A 24,313-nucleotide genomic window follows, 5' to 3' on the forward strand; every position below is an offset into this window, starting at 1 on the left:
AAGGATAAACCTTGACTGGCACTCCCAAATTTAAGAACACTGCTTAAGAAAGGTTTTGAGGTAAATGTTCATAAAACTTACATAATCTTAGTGGCCTTGAAAATGAGAGGTGATATTTAAAAAATCCTAAATGACACAATGGAAACCTTGACATCTATTAACTCTCTGGAGAATATATGTATAGTCATTGTATTGCTGAAGTTCTGTGACCTAGAATGAGTTCCCAGGATCTGGAAAGAGGCCTTAGGCTTTATACTGCTCCCTTTTGCATTTGAACCATCACTTGGATTTCCTATCATGATGGTCAGAGTGGACAGTTCTAGGTGGGCTCATATCAAGAGCTGCTGTGAACCCTTCAATGTCCTATGGCATTCTCTAGAGTTCATTCTAAGGGAAGAGTTAGGTCCACAGGCAGGTACGTTGAATGGTCTCCCGTATAGCTGAGCCCCTCCACTCTCTTTTCCAAAAAGAGCTTTTGGAAAGCCTCCTTGTAAGTAGAAGGCAGAAAAGTTGCCCTGGCATTTTATGCACCATTATGCTAAGTGTTACACACTCTGCACTGTCCCCTCAGCGGGACAGCATATTGCCGCATCCCTCACCTCAGAATGATTCCATGAATGTCAGGTACACGCTCACCCAACCAAGATCTTTAGCACAGAATGGGAAAATTTGTAGTAAGATGCTCAGTTATGTATTTAATATAAAAGGCTTTCCCGGACAAGGAGGGCTCTGTGAGAGAGCTAAAGTCAGAACTCATGACTTGATACTTTCAATCAAATCATAACTTGACTAGTTATTCTGAAAATACTGTGGAAGAGGAATCAAGTCAAGCCCTCTCCCAAACTGCTCCCAGCATGTGCATTTCTTGAATGGCCGCCTTGGCTTATAATACATGTTTTTGTCTTGATAATGCATAAAGTTAACAAAGAGTATCTCTGGGTACTTGTTTCACTTCTGTCCATTGGTTATTGATTTAGCTTTTGATACAATTCATTTTGCCTGAAGCTTAGTCATTATTAAAGAATTCAGTACTTTCCTAGTTAGCTCAGTTTTTTTGTTGTTTATTTTTTTGTTTTATTATAGATATTTCAGGCATTTAACAAATATTTACCACTTGACCAAATACATAAAACAGTTCAATACTGCACCCATGTACCACCCCTTGGCCCCGTTATTCCTTCCATTATCCAGAGAAGATCTTCATCCTGAATTTGCTATTTATTATTATGTAATCCATGTTTTCATACTTTTACTCTATATATCTTTAAATAGTATCTAGGGTTGTACTGCATATTTTAAACTCATATACTTGGTGTCACGTTATATACATTATTTTTCACTCAGTATTATTTTTCAGATTTATTCACTCTCAAACCTCTTCTGGTTCCTAATTTTTGCCAAGGACTGACTGCATAGTTCATTACAGAGCTGAGGTGATTATGATCTCCTAAACTCAGTGAATGATTGAGTCTACCTTTCCCAGCTCTGCTTATCTACTTCTGAAGCTCTCTCTTAAAACTTAGATTTGCATTTCTCCTTTGTCTTCTCTACATCCCAAAGTAACTTGACAAAGTCTTACCAGTTACAGATGACAATAGAGAAACACTGTCATATATGCAGTTCCTGGACAGAACAGTTACCTACCAACAGTAATGGAAAAGTTGTTCTCTCTCACATGCTGTAACAGGTTTAAGCATAATCAGTCTCTAAATACCTCAGCAAATTTCTGGGGTGCCTGGCTGGCTCAGTCAGTGGAGTGTGCAACTCTTGATCTCAGGGTTGTAGGTTCAAGCCCCACATTGGGTGTAGAGACTACTTAAACATAAAATCTTTTAATACATACATACATACGTACATACCTCAGCACATTTCTGAGTTACCAGTAAAGAAATCATATTTATTTTGTTTCCATAAACAGTATAAGGTTCTAATTCTTGCTGGAAAAGGGATATTTTTCATTTTTGTTATTTTCTTTCACAAAGAGTAAACATTAGTTTTTTAGAATGGTTTAATGGGACAAGAATACTCCCAAGTTCTCATTGTTTTTAGCTTTCTTACCTTGGCCAAGTCACCATCTCTCAGGGTCTTCTGTTTCTTCTTTTGTAAAAGGAAAAGAATTGGGGAAGGTGATTGTCAAGACTTCCTACTTAGAAATTTGGATTTAGCTCTGAGGAACTGACACATCTCAAAGATCTGGGAGAAGGGGCTCATTTATGTCTTTCAGAGGCCAAAAATACTTCCAGATTATAGAACACGCATTATGATAATGAATGGATATTACGGTGAAGATTAATGTATTTCATTATCTAATCTTCTCTAGGTAACCAAAATAGGTCATGCTTAGACTGCATTTTATTTTAATGCAGCCTCGTGTAGCAGGGATATTTGCAGCCCTTAGAAGCCAGCTAAGGACTTTTGGCAAGTGTGTGTGTGTGTGTGTGTGTGTGTGTGTGTGTGTGTGTGTGTGTGTTCTTTAATGAGTTTTCTCTCATTTGCTGGTTTTAAATTCTAAGTGTGGTTTTCCTGGACCTGGGTCAGGACCCAGCCCAAATTCTCTGATCGATTCCTTCTTCTATTAGACTTGCTGGCCCACATTTTGCACCGTGGCAGACTCTTCCCTGGCAAGGTACAGGCCCAGCAAGGAACAGCTGCCTCCTCTAGGAAGGCCAGGCAGGAGGACACAGATGCTGCACTCCGCCTTCCTTAGACCAGACCGCCCACATTATCGGGACTCACAGCACCCTTATTTTCCTGCTCTCCTAGAAGGTGCATGGATGGAGAAGGGTGTCTGGGCTTTTTTGAAAGGTTGACTTAAATAGCAACGTGTAGGAAAAGCATAGAGTCCCTGAGGTTGAAGTAACACTGGATCCAGAGCCTTTGTAAACAGGCAGAGTGTCCAGCCAGGAGCGCTTTTGTGCTGAAGACTGAAGGACCATGACAGCTGCATTTGCGCCATACCATCAAGAAATGTAAATCTCACCTTGTTACTTCCCTACCACAGTTCCCAATCAGAATAGTCATGACTGTTAGAAGATCATAATACAATCTGTGTAGGAAAAAAACTCTAGGAGAATATACCCCGAGAATGCCCACCGTGGTTATCTCTCGGAGGCATGATTATAGATTTCTTTGGTTCCCTCCTTTTTGTGTTTTCCTTATTTTCAACAATGAGCATGCATTACTTGTGGAATTAGAAAAAAACAGTTAAATGTTATATTTTTTAGAAGTGCCACTGGGCCTCCAGTGGGAGTTTCAGAATCCTTGGCTTGGCATATAAAGGTCCTCACCATTTGGCCCCAGCCCCAGCCATCTTCAGCCCCAGCGAACTACTCCCCTTTGCACAGCATGCCCCTATCTCTCACAGCTCCTTGGTCCTTCTGGCCACAGCCCCAGCCACCACCCTTCTCTCTGCCCTACCCAGCATTAGAGACTTCGTTGTCCACATGTCCGCAGGCTGGGTTCGTTTCTGTCTTCTTTTTATTCCTATGCACATCTTTATTGTATACACATCTGTACTCCAGCAATTGTCAGTTTACATAATACCACTTGGTTAAATGGCTGCTCTCATAAGCCCAGGAACTTCCTGAGGGCAGCGGGCTGACTGATTTTAAATCACACAAGGATCTCCCCGACTTGCACAGTATGGGGTGTGTAGTAGACCCTCATTCCATTGTGGATGTCCGCCAGCAGATTTTGATGTCATTTAATTCCATCTGTTTATTTATAATGTCATTTAATACTTGGCCTGGATTAAGATACGAGAAATAAAGTATTCCCACTATCTTATCTCTGTGATTCACTTCAGGAGCAAGCACACATGGACCCGTACGGTATCCTGCCAGCCCAAATGGCTTCTGGGAAAGGATGGGTAGAAAGTTGATTGTCTTCCTGATTTACCTCAAAGGCTGTGCCTACTATTTTCTGCCTGTCTGCACTGTATACTTAGTGGGCCAGCAACCCTTTCTTCACTAAGGTCTTAACCGCCTGCAGTGTCCCTGATACCATCTGTCCCCTTGGAGAATCAGATAGATTTCAGGGGTGGCTTACGTTGAAGACTTATATCTGTGAGCACACCCTAAGTCTGTTCAGACAGTTCTCCTGAGAAAAAAATTCAGTTGAATCTTGACTTCTTCAGGCTGTTTGTAAGAGTCTTCTCCATACTTGAACTTATTGGGTGCTGGCATTTCCACCTGTTTCTAAAACCTTAGATAACCAGAGAAATCTGTAACATTTCAAATGTATAGTCTTCTTTTATATAAAATACAAATGGTATTTTATGCGAAGTTGAATTATGTACAGTTGATAGTGGGGTATGCTAAAGCCTCATCCAAATTTTAAAAAGAAAAGTTGACAAGAATTACATTTTCAAAGCTAGAGGGCCTGAGTGAATTGTGAAATGTGGTTCAGCTACAGCCACGTGGCCAGTAAAATGCAGGTCCCTGACATCCTTTGGCGGTATTCTGTGAGCCACACAGTTGTTAACTGCATGAACTTGTGGCTGCGGGTCTCATGTCTGCTTTTCTGTTATCTTAACATCTGCTCTTGTTATAATTTGAAATATTTCTATATCCTATTATAATGTCACTTAAGCATTGATTAAATGGTGGCAGCACTTGTACTGGTGCTGAAACTAGCACATGAAAATACTTAAGTTTGGAATAAGGTTTCTGGTTTTGTTTTTTTTAAGATTTTATTTATTTGGGGAGGGGGAGAGCACAAGCAGGGGAGCAGCAGGCAGACAAGAGGGAGAAGCAGGCTCCCTGCTGAGCAGGGAGCCCAACGTGGGGCTTGATCCCAGGACCCTGAGATCATGACCTGAGCCGAAGGCAGACGCTTAACTGAGCCACCCAGGCACCCCCAGAATAAAGTTTAGATGTGATAAAGCATGATGAAGAAGGTCAGATGACCCCCGTGATACCCTGTACTATTATTTAGGAATGAGCACTCTGTAAACACTGGAAATGCCGCTTAGAAATGAAATGGAGCGTTGATACAAGTGCACAGTGGTGATACAGATCTGTGCCTCCGGAGAATGCGTTTCTTCCTATGGAAAAATCAGTTTTGAATTTTGCATGTGTTGTTCAAAGCCTTCGGGAACATATCCCTTGCATAAAATGCAATTATTCTTGAGATTTTTTGGTAATTAAAATTATTATATGCCAGTTTTTAAATCTCATTTTAAAAACACATTGGCACAAAAATCATAGGTTTGTATCTTTAAAGTCTAGAATATGAATGACTTTCATTAATCGGTCTCACCAAGTACTTTATAACTAGCTTAGTACCTTCAAGCGATTCTTTCCATAGTAGTTTTAAAGGTTTCTCGGTTTAATACTGCATATCCAGGGTCATAGGGACATCTAGGACAAACATTTGACATCCCAAAATAAAATGTTAGAATTGAAAAGAGATTCAGCGATCAGGTTACAAAGAGGGAAACCAAGAGGACAGCTAAGGGACTGGCTCAGAATCACACAACATTCAGAGATCTGCATTTTTATATTCTTTTAGTGTATTTTTTCCCAGTATCCCCCTCCCCTTATTTCCTGATATGGGTGGGACTTTTCCCACTGTGGTAATAAACTGAAGTTCAGATACATTTACACAAGATAAAAGTGGAATTACCTGTTTTTCTTAAAAAAAAAAAATCTCTGTAGACTTTTTCCCTACTCAAGACTTTGGGGGCACATAATCTTGTAATAAGACTTTCCTCGTTAGCTCATAATATCATTAGGATCATGCTACCATGTACTTGAGAAAGGAGGTGCTACAAAGAGCACATCAGATTCTGGTAAAATTGTGGTTCATGAAGTTTTTCTTCTTTTCAAGATAACGCGTATGGTAAAACATTACGGCAGCACCACGGCTGGGTGGTTCGAGGGGTTTTTGCGGTAAGTAATCCTCCTGCCTTCTACTGTTCTGATGGTCACAGCAAGATGTTTTGTTTGTTTCATGTGGGTGGCATTTCTGTTTGCCTTGTTTTCAAGAGTAAGAACACAGTGTTGCCTATTTAAGTCTGTAGGTCTTTGTTGTATGGAAATGTTGGCAATAAAGAATGTCTAGACTAGAAAAGACTGTTAGCATGTTTTCCCCATCCAGCTCCAGTGACCGTGTGGAGGTTTTGGTTGACTTTCTGATCAGTGCAGAGATAGGCAGGAAGCTGCCGAAAATTCACCGGTGATGGGAGACCAGTGGTGCTGTGGGGCTTATAGCTCCCTCTACTGCCCATGGTATTCAGTCCTGTTTTAATTCTCAGGTTTTAATTGATTTTTTCTGCTGCTCAAATTTTATCTTTGAATATTAACTAAATTGGGTGTGCCAGCAGCTAGGGCTTCTTAGAAACCTCTTCTTAATCAGTTTTTTTCATTGTTGGAGGTGTTTGTCTTCAGGTGTTTTGGCTCCTGTTACCCCGCTGCTCCTTCCTTCCCAGCATGTTGACCTAAGAACACGTCCCCGAGAATCATAGTGCGGGCACAAATCAATAAACCTGCTTTGTAAAACAGCAGGAGTAGGTGGCCCCTTTATGTCAGCAGTCATACTCTGTCATTCTCCCGTCATCTGAGGAGTGGGCAGCCTTGGGTACAACTGTGAAAAGGCAGAGCCTTTGTCGAGGTACACTAGCAAACACCACAGAATGTGAGTGTTCCGTAGAAGGTCCTAGGGTAGAAATAGTCCTGCACATGTCTTTCACTAATTTAAAGGCTAGGAGACATTATTTGCCTGTTTAGGTCGTGATTTATTAGGGGGTAGGTAGAGAAAGTGCGAAGAATTTAGAGTGGAAGAAATAAGTTTTAGTGAAACGAAATGTGTTTTGAAAGCGTGGAGATGACTAGCTCCATACCCCAGCACTCCCTGGAGTAGAAGCCCGAGCACTTGCCCTGCAGAGTGCTCCCACTTCCCTTCAGGACGTGTGTCGTAATCACCATGATAGCTGCCTGTGGCTGATGGACACCTTTGCGTACCAGGCCCAGTGCGAGGTACCTCCACATTCGTTATCTTAAGTAATCCTCAGGATGTGCTCTCCCTGTTCTATAAGTTCAGAACTGTTCACTCGAGTCCCACAGTGAAGCTGTGGCACAGCCTCGGTCTAACCAGCTCTGCTGTCGGCAGGTGTGCGCGTCCCCACATCGCCGCTCCCGGCAGTGGAGGCAGTGATGGAGAGGCTGCTGCTGAGAATTAGGCAGTGCAGGGGGGCCGTTCAGTGATCTCCCGGAGTAAACACTGATTGCTTGTAGGCGCCTGAAACCCAGCTCCCCTGGGGAGATGACAAAGCATAAAAACACTGAGTTGCCCTATTCGCAAGAAACATAAATGTGTTGTTGCAGTTGTTGCTGTGGTACGGGAAGTCAGAGTTTAATCTTGAGTAGTAATGATCTGAAAGATGTTGCCAACAAGAACGCAAGTGTAGCAGAAAATTTAATGTAACGTACCTAAGAGGACTTCTTAATTCATAGTGTTTTCCCCAGTATATAGTAATCTAGACTCATAAAAAAAAAATAGAAATCATGGAAGAATAGAAAGGGAAAAAATTAAAATGTTCATATTCTCACCATTCCATAATAACCACTTTTAACATTTTTGTGTTTTACCTTCTTAGCTTTTATTTTTATATATATTTACATATTCTTTTAATATTGTTCTATTTAATTTTATATATTTATCAAAATATATATCTCTTTATAGGTGTTTATATTTTTATATCTACATGTTACATGTGTAAAATTATTTTGTATACTTTGTATGTGTATGTAAATTTTTTGATAGTTAGCTTTTAGTATAATTTTTTATTATTTTACCCCCATTTAACAGATTCTGTCATGGCCATTTTTAAATGTCAGAAGGGTCTTTGAAAATCATTATTTTTAGTGACTGTATAATATTTCCCTAGTATGGAGGTGCCATGATTTATTTGCCAGCCCTCTGTGTTGGAAGTTTAAGCTGTTTCTGAGTCTTTTGTTAAAAATACAACAGCATTCGTTTACATGCATTTTTGACTAAAACTCTTTTATTCCCTAAAAATAGGTTCCTAGAAATGGGATTGTTTTGTCTAATACCAAGAACTATCAGAACTTAGAATTTTGAGCACTTACCGTGCACCAGCTGTTGTTTTAAGTGCTTTACATACACTTAGTAATCTCATAATTGCGAAGTATGTTCTCTTCCTTTCCCTATGATAAACAAAGAAACCTGAGACACGAGAGGTGAGGTAATACACCCAAAGTTAGAGAGGAAGAACATTCTGAAGGCTCTTGATATTATTACCAATAATTTTTAATAGTTGTTGGTTTTTAAGAAAATAGATTACGTTGAGTGTTTGCCAACAGCCGTATCCACGGAAGAGCTAGATTGGCCCTTCCAGGTTCTCTCCTATTATTCTGCAAGTCGTCCCTACTGTAGAAAGTGTACTGTTTCCCAGTGTGCTAAGTGATCGGCAGGGGGCAGAGTCATTAACTGCTCTTAGTTGCTCAGGGAAACATCTTTTATACTCCAGGAATTTGAGTCATTTACCAGCCAAATAAATAGTGAACTTTTACCTTCAAGCAGGTGTAATTCACAGGACGGAAGCCCGGTCCAGGCTCTGCCTCCAGCGTGCATCCTAACCATTTGTCATTTGACGTTTTTGGTTTCCTCCTCAGTTGAGTTCAATCACTGGTTCCCAGGTAGACTTGACTGCATCACAGTCCCCTGGGAACCTTGAGAAATACACTCTCGAGAATCTTTTCACATATTGTACCTAAATACACATTCAGAGGGCTTGATTTTTTTTTTAATCAAAAAGTCCAAATAGGTTATAACAAAAAGTAGCGGTCCCTGCCTTCTGTCCAAGCCTTCCCAGACTCACTCCAAAGAGGCTGCACTTTCAACTACTGTGACTGTTTCTTTCAGTACCTCCATAATCCCAAAAATGGTTGCTGTTCTTTTTGACCTCATCAATTTTAGTCATTAATGTTGACTTCCTGTTATGATTAGAATTTAGCTTTCTTTAGACCTCACTATTACTGCCTCCCTTCCCCTGCTTCCACCTTCGCAATATAATTATATCACAAGTTAACATGATGAAGATGAGCCAAAATTCTGTGGGGGTTTTTTTCTTATACAAGTTTTTTATTTTCCCCTGCATTATCAAATCTCTCAAATCACCATCATTCTGAACCCATAGATGTATCATGTTATCTGTGTTGGTGTTTTTTTTTTTTTCTTGGTGCCTTACTTCCAGAACTTTCTAAACTCAATGCCAATCTTAATTAGCTGTTCAGCCCTGTTGTACTGGTATGCCCTAGGACTCTTCTTTACAAGTTTTCCTGTGCTGAATCCCCATCTCACACTAACTTCCCTGGTTCTGTTACTTCCTATTTCTTGATCTAATCCCTTGTTTTAGTGTTGTCTTCTAGTAGCTTCCTAAAAATGGTACAAGGGAGCTAAACTTCTGAGTTCCTGCATGCCTGAAAATGTCTTTATTCTGCCCTTCTTTTCTAGAGTGTTGCTTTAGTTTGTGTAGAATTCTAGATTAATAATAATTTTCTCTCAGAAATTTGAAGGCATCCCTGTGTTGTCCTTTAGCTTCCACTGTTACTACTGTAGAATTGAATGACATTCTAATTCCTGTTCCATTGTATATAAACTGCCCCCACCCCGTTCTGGATGCTTCCAGGATCTTTTTCCCCACATTCTAAAATTTGATGATATTCTCCTTTTAGTCTTTATCATTCATTATGCTGAGTACTGGGTAGGTCTTTAAGTCTGAAGACTCATATCTTTCTGTTCTAGGAGATTTTCTCACATTATTTTTTAGTTAATTGCCTTCCCTTCATTCTCTGCCCTCTCCCATGTACTTCTACCATCATTTGAGTATCTGGTACATGTCAGAAAGTGGGCTAAATATGTCATACGTATTCCATTAATCTTTCAAATAAGGAAAGTGATACCAGTCCTCTTCTACAGATGAGGAAATGGAGGTTCTAAGAGGTTGATTAAGCACCTTGCTTAAATTTCTCAAGCTAACATGTGAAAGATTTGAGATTCAAGGTTAGGTCTCCTTCACCCAAGCCTGTGCTTTAACCACTGCGTGATCATTCCAGTCACTCTACAGTTGCAAAAGGGGGGGGGGTGGCTTGATTCTCAAAGACTTTTAAAGAATAAGGAAGCTCAAGAAAGAATGTAGAGTAATTAATTCAAGTTTCCAGAGTCCCCAGAGCTGTCAGCAGAGCCAGTCCAGTGGATACCAGACAGCAGATTTTGGCAAGCTTAGGGAAGAGCTGGCCTACAACGGGAAGAAAGCTATCCGGAGCCATCAGGGAAGTGGTATGTTTGGCAACATGGTTGAAAAACACACAGAGTGGCTCTTAAATTCAGACCCTGGCCCTGACACTCATTAGTATATAATGTTCATCTGTAAAACAGGGATAGCAACTGCACAAGATTCTTACCCATATTAACTGGTATAAAATATGTTAAAGCATCAGTGCACAAAGCAAAAAAACAAATGTGAGCTCCCTTTCCTTTTCGAAAATATTCAAGGGTGCAGAGGAAATATTATCAATGGGGGAGAAAGAGATATAGGCAAAGAACCCCACATGGAGATGAGACACAAATGAGTGAGGTGCCCTGGAAGGCTGGCCACATGGGAACAAGACTGTGGGAGCAACATGCACGCAGGCGGATTCTGAGGATGCAAAGGGAATAGTCTGGATCACACTGTGCACGAGGAGGGAGCTTTTCTCAAACTCGTTTCTCCCAGCACTCCCTGATTTGTTGGCATCGATGATCCTCAAGATGGCCCAAGGACATACTTGCTTCTTCCAGCCTTAAAATTTGTTGTGTTGGTGTTTGAATGCATGGATTGGAAGGGTATGTTCCTGCCGTTTTGTTCTGCTCATCTCTGTGTATGTGTGTGAGGGTGTGCGCGCATGTGCACTCGTGCATAAGAGGACGACGGGCAGCAGCAAGAGACGTGATGCAGATTCTCACGGGCAGTTCTTTTGCAGTTAGCTCTGAGGGCAGCTCCATCCTATGAAGATTTTGTCGCCGCATTAACCATAAAGGAAGGCGACCACCAGAAAGCAGCTTTCAGTGTTGGAATGCAGAGGGACCTCAGCCTTTACCTCCCTGCCATGGAAAAGCAGCTGGCGATACTGGACACTTTGTACGAGGTCCACGGGCTGGAGTCGGACGAGGTGGTATGACGTCTGCAGGACTGCGCCGCCTCCTAACTTCAGGGAATCAAGTCTGCTAAAGTGTTTTGTTGCCCTGCTTAATTTCCAACAGCAGCTTCAACCCTCTCCAGCCCCTTCCTTGGGGGGATGGAGAGAAGGAGGCAAAGCCTAGTGCTTTTATATATAATTTTTTTAAATGCATATGTCTTTTGTGTGTTTAAAAATCAAGGTGCTATATATATTTCAGTTCAAAGGGCCTCCTGGAAACCAAATCATAGCTGTTATATTAGAATTGAACAGCAAGTTATAAGAGCAGATTTAACAAATGAATTTGTCGGTATTGTGTTTTGTTTTTACCTTTTAGTTTTAATGGTCCTCCCAAACCCAAGCTGAAAATGAGCAAATTCTGTATCAAGGACCATAACACATAGCCAGTGTTTTAGTCAACTTAGACTAAAAATTTGGGGGAAGCTAAGTCCCTTTGTTGAAGCTATTGAAATGTAGAGTCTGGTATTCCTAGACAGTCAGAGAATCCTCTTCTCCATGGCTCTGTAGGCAAGAGATTGTGTCGTCCAGGTGTTCGGGGCATTGGTGTGGGCGTGTCAGTGTGGAAGGAGGAAGACACAAGGAGTGCCATCCCTGTTTATGTGTGGGGAGACTATGGCTCCTAAGGGATGAGTGGTGTGCCCTAACCCCAAGCTGGAGGACAGTATGGCAGCGACACAACATGTCATCCAAGATGACCCCACACTTTGCCCACACTTTGCCAGCATGCTTCCCTATGCGTCATCTGAATTGGACATTACGATGAAACTGTGACATCCAGGGTATTATCCATTTCAAAAGCAAGGTTGAAAGGTTGAGGGATTTGCTCACAGTCACACAGCCTCTAATTAGAGGATGCAGGTCATTGCAAAGTGTGATCTGGACCACCTCTGCATCCAAGTCACATGGAGTGCGTCTTCAAAAAACGCATTCCCAGGCCTTACCAGGACCTGCAAAACCAGAATAGTGGGGGTGGGACTTAGGAATCTGCATTTGAATCAACTTTACAGGTGATTCTTCTGCACCCAGGGTTGAAGAACCATAAGATTAAATTCTAGTTTAAATTCTAGTTTACAGGCCTCTCCATCTTCTGCATGAACTGAATGATAGGTCCCTTTTTTCCCAATGTGGAAGAGGTTTTCATTGAAATAAAGCATCGACGGGAGAGCGAGAAGTGGAGCAAGTTTACTCACCGTTTTCTTGATTGAACCGGCCTCAGCGCCCAGCCAGCAGGCTTTGGCGTTGCATTCAGGGAGCACGGTTCTGAATGTGCAATCTGATCGATCTTGGTATAATCGCCAGTAGTGCAAAGCAAGCCAAATACAGCTGCTTATCAATCTCAAAAGCTTTGGGACTGTGTCCGAATTTAAAGGTGGGATTTAAACTTGCATCAAGCAACCCTGGGTAGGCATTCTCCTGAAAAGTGTGTGATGCCAGGAGTCTCTGGTAGGCCAAGCTGCCACGGGTGGGTGTGAGCGGGAAGTATTGTGGCTTCCCCATGAGGGGCTGCTTCCTTCTAGTAGCTGGAAGAGAAGTTCCAGCAGGAGCTAGTGCCCCAGAGTAGAAGGTGAGTTCCTTCAAAGGGCACAGGCGAACGCTACCTGAACAGCCCCAGACGATACTTTCCTAGGGCAAAGGGAACCCTCTCTGTAGGCAGAGGTTGATGTAGAGAGGAGTTTTGATTTTGTCTGTTGTTTGTCCTTAACCAAATTGAGATTTATTTAGTCAGGTTAATGAAGCAGGTACTCCACTCACTAAGGACTTCTGGAAAATGCTTAAACTTAGAAAAACAAATGTTTTAAGGCTGGGGGAAAAGGTGCTAAAATAGTATTGATTCTTTTGTATTTTAGCACTTGCTGTTGGCAACTGCCGAGGGGGGGTGTGTCACTTTCCCTACTCCCACGAGTAGCTGGTGTGGCTCTCCTCTGGCTAGTGTGACTATGATGGCAGAACTAGAGGATAATTCAGACTTCCTGCCCTTAACATAGCCTAAAAGGGAAAAAGAAAAAAAACAGCCAGTCTTTGCTTGAACCTTGAATGAGGATACTTTGGGCATTGTGCTATTGGGAGACTGTAAGTATCCGTCCTGAGCATGCTGCTGCCTGCCCCCTGTCACCTCAGGTGAGCTCGTGGGGGCTCTTGGAGAAGGGGCGGGCACACCGACAACACCGTAGATTGGCCATCGAGGCTCCGGATACACTCAGAAAGAAAGCTGCTCAGCATGGCCCTTTCACATTTATTTAGGTACTGCCTTGGTTTATAGAATGCTGTTTTCTGGGGAAGAAGGGTTTAATATTATCTAGGACCCTTGGGAACCCAGGTCAGGATAGCTTGAATAACTTGAATAGGTTATATTTTGTACTCCTCCTTTCCCACCCCTGTAGAAAGGGGGTAAGGTTATTGATAGTGATTGTCCTCACTGGAGCATGTTCGGTTTGCCTGACATGTATAAAGCTTGGAGGGTCCTAAAAAAAGCTTAGATTACGTGATATACTAGGTGATAAATTTAACTTGGCCCAAAGTTTGGCACAGCCAGAGCTTCGTCCTGGATCTATGGAGTTAGCTTCTCGTTCAAGTACTAATCTGCAGGTACCGCCTAAGATGGGAACAAAGAGAAAAGATAGTTAAGACCTTTTCTACGTAATCCTCCCAGATTTCTGGGACATCGCAGCTTTCTTCCCCCAGACAGTGAGAGGAGATGAAAACACTAGTGTGCTTGTTGACAGAGGAACCACCTTGCTCTCATTGCTCAAAACATTTTTAGGAGTCCTTTTTTAGAGTAACCTTTGGAGAGATCCTGAAGAATAAGGCAATTTGTCTTCAAGGTATTAATAGAAGCTAGTAAGTAACATTTGGATAATCCTTTACAAAGTGCTTGCAAACGCATAATTTCATCATGTGTGCCCTTCGTCCCACAGGAGAAGCCAGACTTGACACGTAGGAGGGATCGATGTGTATTTGTCCAACGGAACAAAATCCTTTCACTGGCAGTTTTTTTTGTCCTTTGAAAGTAAATTTGATTCATTATAGCTAATCCTGGTGAAAAATGTTAAGTTGGAGGGATACCTTTTGGGGGCAAAACCAACTTACGACTATGAGGTGGAGATGATTTTCTTGTCAGCTCTTGATCGGCTCTGCAGGAAGTTCTAGAAGCAGGGCTCTCAGGATGTGGAGCCTCTCAGTCCCCAGGGAATGGACTTTGAAAGGCAGTGTTAATTAGGATGTGTAAGTAGTGGCTTGAGGCACCTCGTCATCACTATTTGCATGTCATTCCGAACATAAAGCTTCCTCAAATGCCAGTTTGCACACAAAGGGATATCTGAACTCCAGAGCTCGGGCCTCACTGCTTCCCCCTCCTGTTTTCTCTCACGAAAAATTGCCAGCAGAAACCCTCTGAGCACCAAATCCATCCCCCTTTCAGCTGTTCTGTCCCCATGCCTCAGCAGCGCCCCTGAGCACGGATGTGGAGCACCTGGTACAGACCTCGCCTAGCGGGAGGTGTCCAGTCAGTGCGAATTCTGTTCCCCTCCTGGACTTCAGGAGCTTCTCCAAAGACCCCCGTTCCCATCTGTAAAGCAGGTGTGCGCCGTGTGCAGAAAGTGACCTCTCCTCCAAGGCGCGCTGCTGGAAAAGCATGCGGGCTTTGCTTCTTGGTTCTTAATTGGGTATATGTATATTTCCCCAAAGTTGATGCTTTCAACTTTGTATTTTCAGAACAGTGCTTTTAATTAAGAAAAATATGTGGTAGGAGCCAGTAAATACACTTTTCTTTATTAAATTTGAAGTAAGGGCGCTGAGGTAAGAGGCATCGTATTAAGGAGACTTAATCTGGTGATGAAAGTCATAGATGTGAAGAAACATCCTTTAAAGCAGGAGAAAGAGGGTCATGAGCAGCATAAGATGATGTGACGCAACTTTCTGAAAGACTATTTTTATGGTTTTTTTCTACTTAAATGACTACATCCCACAAGAAGTTGGGTACTTAGTGGTGCATTTCTGAATCATTGATTAAAATCAGTTGCTTCTGGTTTTAGTCCTAGGTTTTACAACTCTTCAGCCTCCCTATTCTGATGTTTTGTGGCTTTTTTTAAGGTAAACTACCAACCTTCTTTACATTTTTAGATTTAGGTTTTGTAAGTAAAGTATCTTTGAAGCCATTGTTCTGTTAGCTGAGTTGATGTGTTTGGTCTTAGAGGGCCTGACTTCAGATGCTCCTTGTGGTCCGGACAGTCTGTACACCAGCGCCAGCGTGTGCAGTCAGCCTGCGTCCCCATGAGGTGTATAGAGAGGGCTTTATTTAGAAATACGTTCTGCTTCTGGATGTCCCTTTGTAACCTGCAGTTGCTTACTCAGGGCTTTCATAATAACGACTTAAAAAAAATACTCAGTAGCTGTCTAATGGTATTTAGGACTGCTTATCAGTTAAAGGTTGTTAGGGATCCATTCAACAATTCCACGAACATACTGTTCACTAGACCCTCTCTGTAAACGCTCCCGGTCCCCACCCCGTCGCAGCCAGTAGTCGTGTGTACAGAGGCCATTTGCATGATTTCTCGTTGCACTGCTGCACTAAGGCACTCCAGGGCATGATTCAGTGATCAGTGGCGGTACAGTTGACGCATGCATTAATCTCTCCTCCACTGTTTTTATATAGCCTTTCATTAAAAGGCAAAAAACATACCACTACTCTGTAATGCAAAAGTTTGCGAGATTTTTGGTTACCCTTTTTAATCACTCCTCTTTCAGAGTGAACAGATGTTTTCAGCTAGGCTATGTGAGAACACGAGAAAGAGATCCTGCTTGTTTTAAGCACCATTCTTTCTATTACATAGATTTTAAAGTGTGGTCAGTATTTCCTCCCTGTACTTTATAAACAGCAACCACCCTGGGGTGGCTGGCACCCCTTGCAAAACGGATGGGGTCACAGACTCCTGTGTATGTGTCTCTCCATAGGTGTGTGTGGAGTCAGGGATGACAAGAAGGGTGATAGAAGTATTCTGTTGCTTCCCAGAAGGCTAATGAGCCAGTGTCATGGCATGTTTGATGTCTGAGTCCCCAGTGTCATGGCAGTTTCACTAGGATGTCAGTAAACAGCCCAACTACCTCACGTGAAATTGGCTGTGGACAATCTGTGTCAGATGAGACATGCATTTAAGGTTGACTTAATCTCGTTAGTAGATTGGACAAAATGATGTCTCTATAAAGAAGAAAAACATTAGACCAGATGCCAAAGGCTACAATGTACATAGATTTCCTCAGATTAATTTTGTAAGTCATGTTGAATTCCAGCCCCAGTATTCTTACCTTGAGTGTTTGTGGTCTCATAGATCCGTGCACTTTGAATACCTGTCACATGCAGTCTTGTGTTAACTGTCCTTGTCCTAAAGCGTTTTTGAATGAGCAGTATAATGACAGTAGAAAGCAAGTGTCAAGTAGTTTGTTGGTTTGTTCATTTTAATGGGCCTTTACTTAGAATATAATGTGTTGGAGCCATTGGGGACCAACCAGTGAATGAGAATTTCATGTTTAGTTTTCATGTAAAACTCTGTCCAAGTTCTTTCTCTATATCTTGTGGGGAGGGTTTTACTTTTTTTGCAAAAATGTTTGAAAACATCTGTCAGATTTTATATTCGTTAGTTATAATAAACTTATTTTTAAAGTATTTTATCAAGTGCTTCTCTTAAAGATGTTTGTGTGCATTTCTGCTTAATCGAATAGCCAATAATAAGTATCATTTGTGGAACACATAGTCTTTGCCAGCCATCATTGTAAGCCCTTTACAGTATTAACACATTTAATCATCCTCGTTCTGTAAGGCCAGTACTATTGGTTATCCTCAAATCACAGATGAGAACACTGAGGTGCAGACTGAGGGAAGACCCTGACCTAAGACCCCACAGCTGTTAAGGAGGAGAGCCAGGCTACAAATTCAAGCAGCCTAGATCCAAAATCTATATAAAACCGGTTAAAATCAGGCACCTGGATGGCTCAGTTGGTTAAGCATCTGACTCTTGGCTTCAGCTCAGGTTGTGATCTCAGGATTGTGGATCAAGCCCCATGTCAGGCTCCATGCAGTGGGAGTGCTTGGGTATTCTCTCCTTCTGCCTCTTCCCCCACTTGTGCTCTCTCTGTCTTTCTCTCTAACTCAAATAAATAAATAAGTCTTAAAAAAAAAAAAAAAAGCTGGTTAAAACCTAAACGAAAATTAATTTTGAAGCACCAAAAGACCTCTGTAATGGCATTGCCCTGCGTGTTCCTAGCGTTCTAGAAAGACTAGCTCCTTTCACGGTGACTTTGTTCTTTGGCCTGGTTTAATTCTGTTTTCAGGGAAACCACAAACGCTGAAGAGAAAGATGAGTTTGCTATTGCATAATATTGGAGTGACTTTGTGATTAACAAGTTTACATTCAATAGTTGATACTTTTTGGCCTAAATCACTCGATGCCAAGGTAGGGTTAAACCTGTTGGCTTTCCTCTCTCGTACATTTGTTGGTGGATGTTAAGATACCTGCAGATAGATCTGCATGGCTGTATAAATGGGAGTGCCTGTCCATACCTGAAGTCAGTCTATGAGCTCTGCTTATTCTAAGTGATAGGCATGTCCCCCACAGAATCCTAGGAGCCTTTTTGTACTGGCTTTGTTCTTAGAAATCTTAAACGTCCGTACTGCCAGAGAGGGCCATGTGAGGACCAGCTATCTCTCGTGCCTTCACCACACCCTCCAGGAGCAGTGCAGTCAGAGAGGAGTTGTGTGAAGAGTCGGGTTTTGTCCCTCAGCTCCACCCTCTGGAGTACTTGGGAGCCATGAAAAGATCAGCTTCCTGGAGGATGAACCAAGGTGTGTTGAAAAAGAGACCGTGTTTGAATATCTGTCCTGAGTTTCAGTGGGTGGGCGAGTAGAGCAGCCTGTGATCTTGAGGGACCAACTAAGGAGAGGCTACGTCTGCTGCTCGCTGTTCTAATATTCTACGGTAACATGGGTTCACCTGGAAAATCCGTGCTTAGTAGCCATGATGGAGAAACCAAAAGAGCAATTAGGAATGGTACCATCCTAGAGTTGATATTTTTATTTGTTCTTACATCCATATGCGTCAGTCAGATGTCTGAGACTTTTTATAGAAGCACACCTCACATGTGTATATGCATTTTCACACACACATACCCTGACAACTCATCATCACCAGAGGCACAAAATGGAGATGCCGCCTTTGGAGCAGGGTGAGTCAGGTTGATAGAGAATTGATGAGTGTAGATGGTCTGACATCAGCAGTGGGGACACAGACCACATTTGGGCTGTTTGCTGGGTAATCACATTTCCTTTTTCAGAGCACAGAATTGTCACATCTTTGCTAACACTGAGTGGCCAATTTTAGGGCTTTTTCTTTGGCTCGACAGTCTAAGTTGTTAAAAAGTTTTTAGATGTTCTAAAAGTCAAATCTTGCTTCAGGGTTCTGCATGAGATCACCTTCGACAGTCCCCCTGACCTTTCCCCCTGACCGTTACGTGTCACGGACCAAACCTTCCCTCGGGGTTTTGTGAATCACGGGAGCACGTGGGGTGACTTTCTGTCTGGTTCCTCCTGGTTGAGACCTGGCTGTCTACTCCCTTTCCTGCAAACATGCTAAATGCATTCATCTTCAGATAGCAGCCTCCTTGCAGACAACATTTCAGTCACATTTCAGGTGCAGGTCACTCACCTGGGCTGTGGTTTGGAGGTCCAGCCAGACCCACGTGCCCCCGATCTTCCACCCTTGGATGTCCTACCTTCCTCTGAAAGCCCGGGTCCAAACTTGGTTGCCACTTAAGCTTTGCCATTTAAGTCAGTAGCGCCACCATGATGCCAGTCTCTCGGGCAGGAAATTCAGATGCCCTGAGCTCCCGCCTCACATCCGCTCTCTCCACCCAGCTGGTCATGAAAACCTGCCTCAGCCTCCAAACTCCAGTGGCTACAGCCTTGACCCCTGAATTCCGTGATCTTTCAGCCTGTCTACACTGCCTTCCAAATCTGAGAACACTTTACGACTCCATGCTGTGGTTCTGGTTCCTTCGCAAATTTGGCATGCCTTTCCCCGACCCCTTAAAAGTCCACATTGAGCCTCTCCTCAAAAACTGCCCCACACAATAAATCCCAGCCATCAATTTCACCTCAACACCTCCTGCATTTCTAAACAATACCGCATAAATTAGAACTTAGGGATGGGAAGCGTGACTCCAGGGGAATTAGACTAATTCTTTGGTGTCTGGTTCTGCTTATTGGTTGTAACACCTTCCTCACTAAATCCTGAACTTCACCTTGTCCAAGTCATGGCACCAACACCCGACAGTGCCTTCCTTGCCCATGGGAGGATTCTTTTTTTTTTCTTTTTAAGATTTTATTTATTTATGTGACAGATAGCCAGCGAGAGAGGGAACACAGCAGGGGAGTGGGAGAGGAAGAAGCAGGCTCCCAGCAGAGGAGCCCGATGTGGGACTCGATCCCGGAACACCGGGATCACGCCCTGAGCCGAAGGCAGCCGCTCAACGACTGAGCCACCCAGGTGCCCCCCATGGGAGGATTCTAAAACTGGCTTAGAAGTTGGGCATCACCTCACCCGACGTTCCCTGGGTTCCTCCAGATGTGTTAGTTCCATTATCCAGCTCGATAAAAATACCTGAAGCAAAACCAGGCACATCTCTTCTTCACTGCTTCCTTCACTACTCAAGAGATAATCTGAGTGCCTGACCACTCAGAGTATGAATAATTTGTGTTTTCTATATTTTGCCTTTGTTAATACAGGTATAAAATATTTTTTAAATGGTGCTTGTGTGTATCAAATTATGAACAATTAGAAGGCGAAGTCCAGCTCATGGTTTTCAGCTCTGCTTGTACGTTTAAATAAATCACTAGAAAGACTTAAAAAAAAAAAAGCAAATAAAAACCTGGATGTCTAAGCCTCTCTGATCACTTAGATCTGGCTCTGGAATGCAGCCTGTCACTTGTAATGGTAAAATCTCCCCGGTGATTCTGATATGCAGCCCAGATTGAGAACCCAGAGCTGCTGGTTTAGACGTTGAAAATTGTGCTTTGGGGGGCACATGGCTGGCTCACTCGGTAGAGCATGTGACTCTTCATCTCAGAGTCCTGAGTTCAAGCCCCACGTTGGGCATGGAGCCTAGATAAAAACTTTTTTAAAGATTTATTTATTTATTTGAGAGAGAGAGAGTGTTGGGGGGGAAGGGGCAGAGTAAGAGGGAGAGAGACAGAATCTGGAGCAGACTCCCTGCTGAATGGAGAGCCCGATGTGGGGCTCAATTGCATGACCCAGAGATCATGACCTGAGCCAAAATCAAGAGGCAGATGCTTAACCGACTGAGCTACCCAGGTACCCCTAAATTTTTTTTTTTAATTTTTTTGAAATAAATAAAACTGTGCTTTGGGTTTTGTTTTGTTTTTTTTTTTTTTAAGGATAAATAAGGCCACATCACAGACCCTCCATCCCCTAAAACCTGACAAAATGAACTACCAAAATAAGTAAACATATTAAAGGTGAAAATCAGTAAATAAATAAATAAATAAATAAATAAATAAATAAATAAATAAATATTCACCAGCAATGAAGCAAGGGAAGGAACCCGACCTTGCCATTAAACCCTAAACTTTAAAAGATGATCCCCAAAGAAAAAGACCAGATTTTCTGGGAAGAATGAAAGAGTTCCTAATCCTGCCACCCCATTTGGGTCAAGATGAGTAGACCTCTCTTCCCTCCTCAGAGTGGGGCTGGCGTGTGTGGGGGGGGGGGGGGGGAGAAGGGGAATGTTGCTGGAGAGAGATGGGTGAAACAAGGGACAGGAACAACCAGCCCATCCCTGAATTAAGAGAACAAAACACATCCCAAAGGTCTCCTTCCCCATGATACTGTAGATATGTCTCCTCACCATTCGGAATCCACCCTGGTGCAGGACTTGATGCAAGTATCAGAAGACAGAGCAGAGTCCAGTCCCTCCAACAAAAATGTGTACTCACAGCTCGTCCTTCCTCCCGCGTGCAGACACAGACACAGAAACAGACAAGCAGGTTGGTTTGGCTGGGACACCGTGGTAGGCTCTGCTGGTCACTAAAATATCAAAATACTTCCATACCAGGAGGTAAATAAGCACTAGCTGAAGTGTCTCACACTGCTCTGACCACCCCATCCCCTTTCACAAGAAACCCCCCAACTCCAGACCACCTCTCAGTCTGGCAACTAAAGAAGTAACATGTGACCCACCACGGAGCCTTCGGGGGGCTCCTGCCCCAGAGCTATGGCTCACCTCTGTTCTGCTCGCTCAGTGTCTGTCATGCCGGCTGTGAAGGACTTTGATATCATTCATTCCAGAAAGTACACAGAAGCCCACAGAAGAGAAATCGTTGTCGGATAAGATGGGAAGTGTGCCAAGGGGAATACACCAACAGTATACCAAAGCAAATAAGTGGTCTGAACAGAGCTGCCGCCTTACACGTGAGCAAATGTAAATAAAATGACCTGGTGACTACATAAATACACAGCCAGCAAAAGAAGCAGCGTGGGGAACAGATGAAACCAGTTGGGAAGAAAAACTCACCTAAAAAACAGAAGTTCCTACAGGTAGGTATGCTGTGTTCTCAAAAGAACATGAATTCAGTAAGACGAGAGCTGATATGTGAGCTGATTATACAACAGAATGAAATAAAAAGGCAGATTGCAGAGCTAAGAAAACAACTTGGCCAAAATAACTCTATTCTGGAACAAATGAGTGAATTAGAAATAGCAAGAAATGTGGTTGAAAATGGGATAACAAAGGAGAAAGGCTTGAGAGGGCTGCAAAGACCAAAGTAATTCTTTTTTTTTTTTTAAGATTTTATTTATTTATTCGACAGAGATAGAGATGGCCAGCGAGAGAGGGAACACAAGCAGGGGGAGTGGGAGAGGAAGAAGCAGGCTCATAGCGGAGGAGCCTGATGTGGGGCTCGATCCCATGACGCCGGGATCACGCCCTGAGCCGAAGGCAGACGCTTAACCGCTGTGCCACCCAGGCGCCCCAAGACCAAAGTAATTCTTGAGAGGAGGACTGTAGGAAGACAGAGCTACTCCAGTATGTATATGCATAATTGGTGACCAAGAAAAGGCAAGGAAAAAGTATGGAAAGATAGAATTCAGGCAAGTTCTCCGGAAATGAAGGAATGAGTCTTCAGATTGAAAAAGTGTCCTATATTCTAGGAAATCTGACAGAAAGCCCTTGACACCAAAACATAACCTGATGGAGTTAATGAACTTCGAGAATGAAAAAATTGCGGCAGAGAAAGCAAGTCATCAAAGGGTGTAAACTTCTTTACAAGATTCAGTGCCAGGAGGTAATAGAGAAATGTCTCCAAAATTCTAAGTAGGAAAAAGAGTGGTTAAGTATATGATCGCCAGCCAAGTTGCCAAATATAATGTCAGGTACTCGGGCATGCGAGAGCTCAGGGAATAAACACCCACAACCCCTTCTTTAGGAAACCTTTTGATAGGAGAGTCTAAGCAAGTAGCTCAATGATGGAGGAGCTCGTAGCAGAAGGGCTGGTGGTAAGCATTGAATTTGTATAAAGAACCAAGACCAAACTGGGAATGATACATACAGGTTGCACCTATTATAAGCCTTAATAATATAACTAATAAATTAGGGGTGGGGAAGGGAAATATAAGAGTGTCAATCTCTTATTTTCGTAGCAGAGAGTTGATATTATCTTTAAAAAACAGCAAAAAAAACCATGGTTCACCTCTTTGTTGGTAACTTTTTAAAAAATAAGCTTGAATAGATTTTTAAATAGCTGTTGGGGGAAAAAATCTTTAATTGCTTTAGTTTACTTTGGCTTCTTGTCTTAAATGCAAGCAAAATAGCCGAGTGGTATTTTTTTGAATAAATGTAATTAGAAATAAATATGATAAATAAAAATGAGCATAAATCTGTGTCTATAACAAGATCCTGTATCCTTTTATTTCAACCTGTGTAAAAAAAGAAGTCAAAACTGATAATCCAACAATAATGGTGGGTATTGTTAGATGGGTATTGATTTTGTTTTACTCTCTTTTTGTACTTTATTATATTGCTTCATTTTTATTTGAGAACCATGCTTTTTATTTTAAAATAGAGGTGGGGAGGTATTTTTAAAACAAGGTTAAAAAACACTGTGTAGTGTAGGTGGACGCCTGGTTTATGCTGCTCCTAATAACATTTGCTTCGTGACTCCTAGCAAGATACTTGAAGTTTTTAACTTAATCTCACCACACTTCGTCTTTTTGCACTGGTTATTTTTCACTCATGAGCCACTATCCCTTTAGGCAACAAAGATATTACTCATCTAAAACTCCCATTTTATGCAGTTCATAAGTGTTGTATTCTTTGGGGGCTAACCGGACAAATTGACCCCCAGGATGATACCTAGCGACTTGCCCAGGTCCTCTGAAGCAAATGAGAAGATGGAAAATGAGATCCTTTGGAGTGGCTGACGGTAAATCTCACGAGAGGAAGCCAGAAAGACTCAGCAACATGGGAATTTTGCACATGTATTGGCTGCAGTCCATCAGAGGAGCTAAGAGGTTTCTATCTTTGTGCCTCTCTGAGTTTGGAAATAAAATGTCAACCCCTTCCCCACCCAAGTGAAATTGCTGGGCAGTGGAGCTATGCCATGCCAATTGAGGTGCCATGCTGGCACCCTGACCTCAGGCCTCCAGCACTGGGAGAAGTAAACGTCTGTTGTTTGAGCCACGCGGACTGTGGCATTTTGTTACAGCAGCCCGAGCTGATGAAGACAGTCCCTTTTCTCTGGGTTACAAACTGGGATGGCACGAGAATGACTCATCCGCAGCCTGCCCTCCCTTGGCTGCGGGGAGGTCTGCACTGGAAGGAGAGGAGGCCCACAGAGGAGCTGCGAGATGGCAGCACCGAGGGGCGGAGAGCAAGAGCAAGAGAGAATGTGGGGTGCTGGATCAGACCGTGCCTGGGGCCAGCTCCGCGAGTAATACCTCCCCCTTTATGTGGATGTAATTGGCATTAGGCTTCTGTCACTTGTAACTGAGAGAAACTTGAGAAACTTTGAAATACATCCGAGACATTTGCCCTTGGCCAGATTATCATAT

At 42.7% G+C, this 24,313-nt stretch overlaps 1 protein-coding gene across 4 annotated transcripts in view; it reads left to right on the forward strand.

Annotated features, from left to right (window-relative positions):
* Window positions 1-24,313, forward strand: part of PLEKHA8 (pleckstrin homology domain containing A8) — a 75,175-nt gene that overhangs the window by 37,718 nt on the left and 13,144 nt on the right. The window contains exons 13-14 of one of the 4 annotated variants that reach the window (XR_006410473.3): window positions 5,830-5,891; window positions 10,986-11,028. Coding sequence is in view for 3 of the 4 variants with exons in the window: in XM_026508611.4 (XP_026364396.2) it covers window positions 5,830-5,891; window positions 10,986-11,183 (260 nt within the window). In the remaining variant the exon portion in view is untranslated. The other 3 variants (XM_026508611.4, XM_057304149.1, XM_057304150.1) reach the window with 3 other exon arrangements.

Source organism: Ursus arctos, unplaced genomic scaffold (genome assembly GCF_023065955.2).
Source record: "Ursus arctos isolate Adak ecotype North America unplaced genomic scaffold, UrsArc2.0 scaffold_3, whole genome shotgun sequence".
In the NCBI taxonomy this organism is placed as follows: domain Eukaryota; kingdom Metazoa; phylum Chordata; class Mammalia; order Carnivora; family Ursidae; genus Ursus; species Ursus arctos.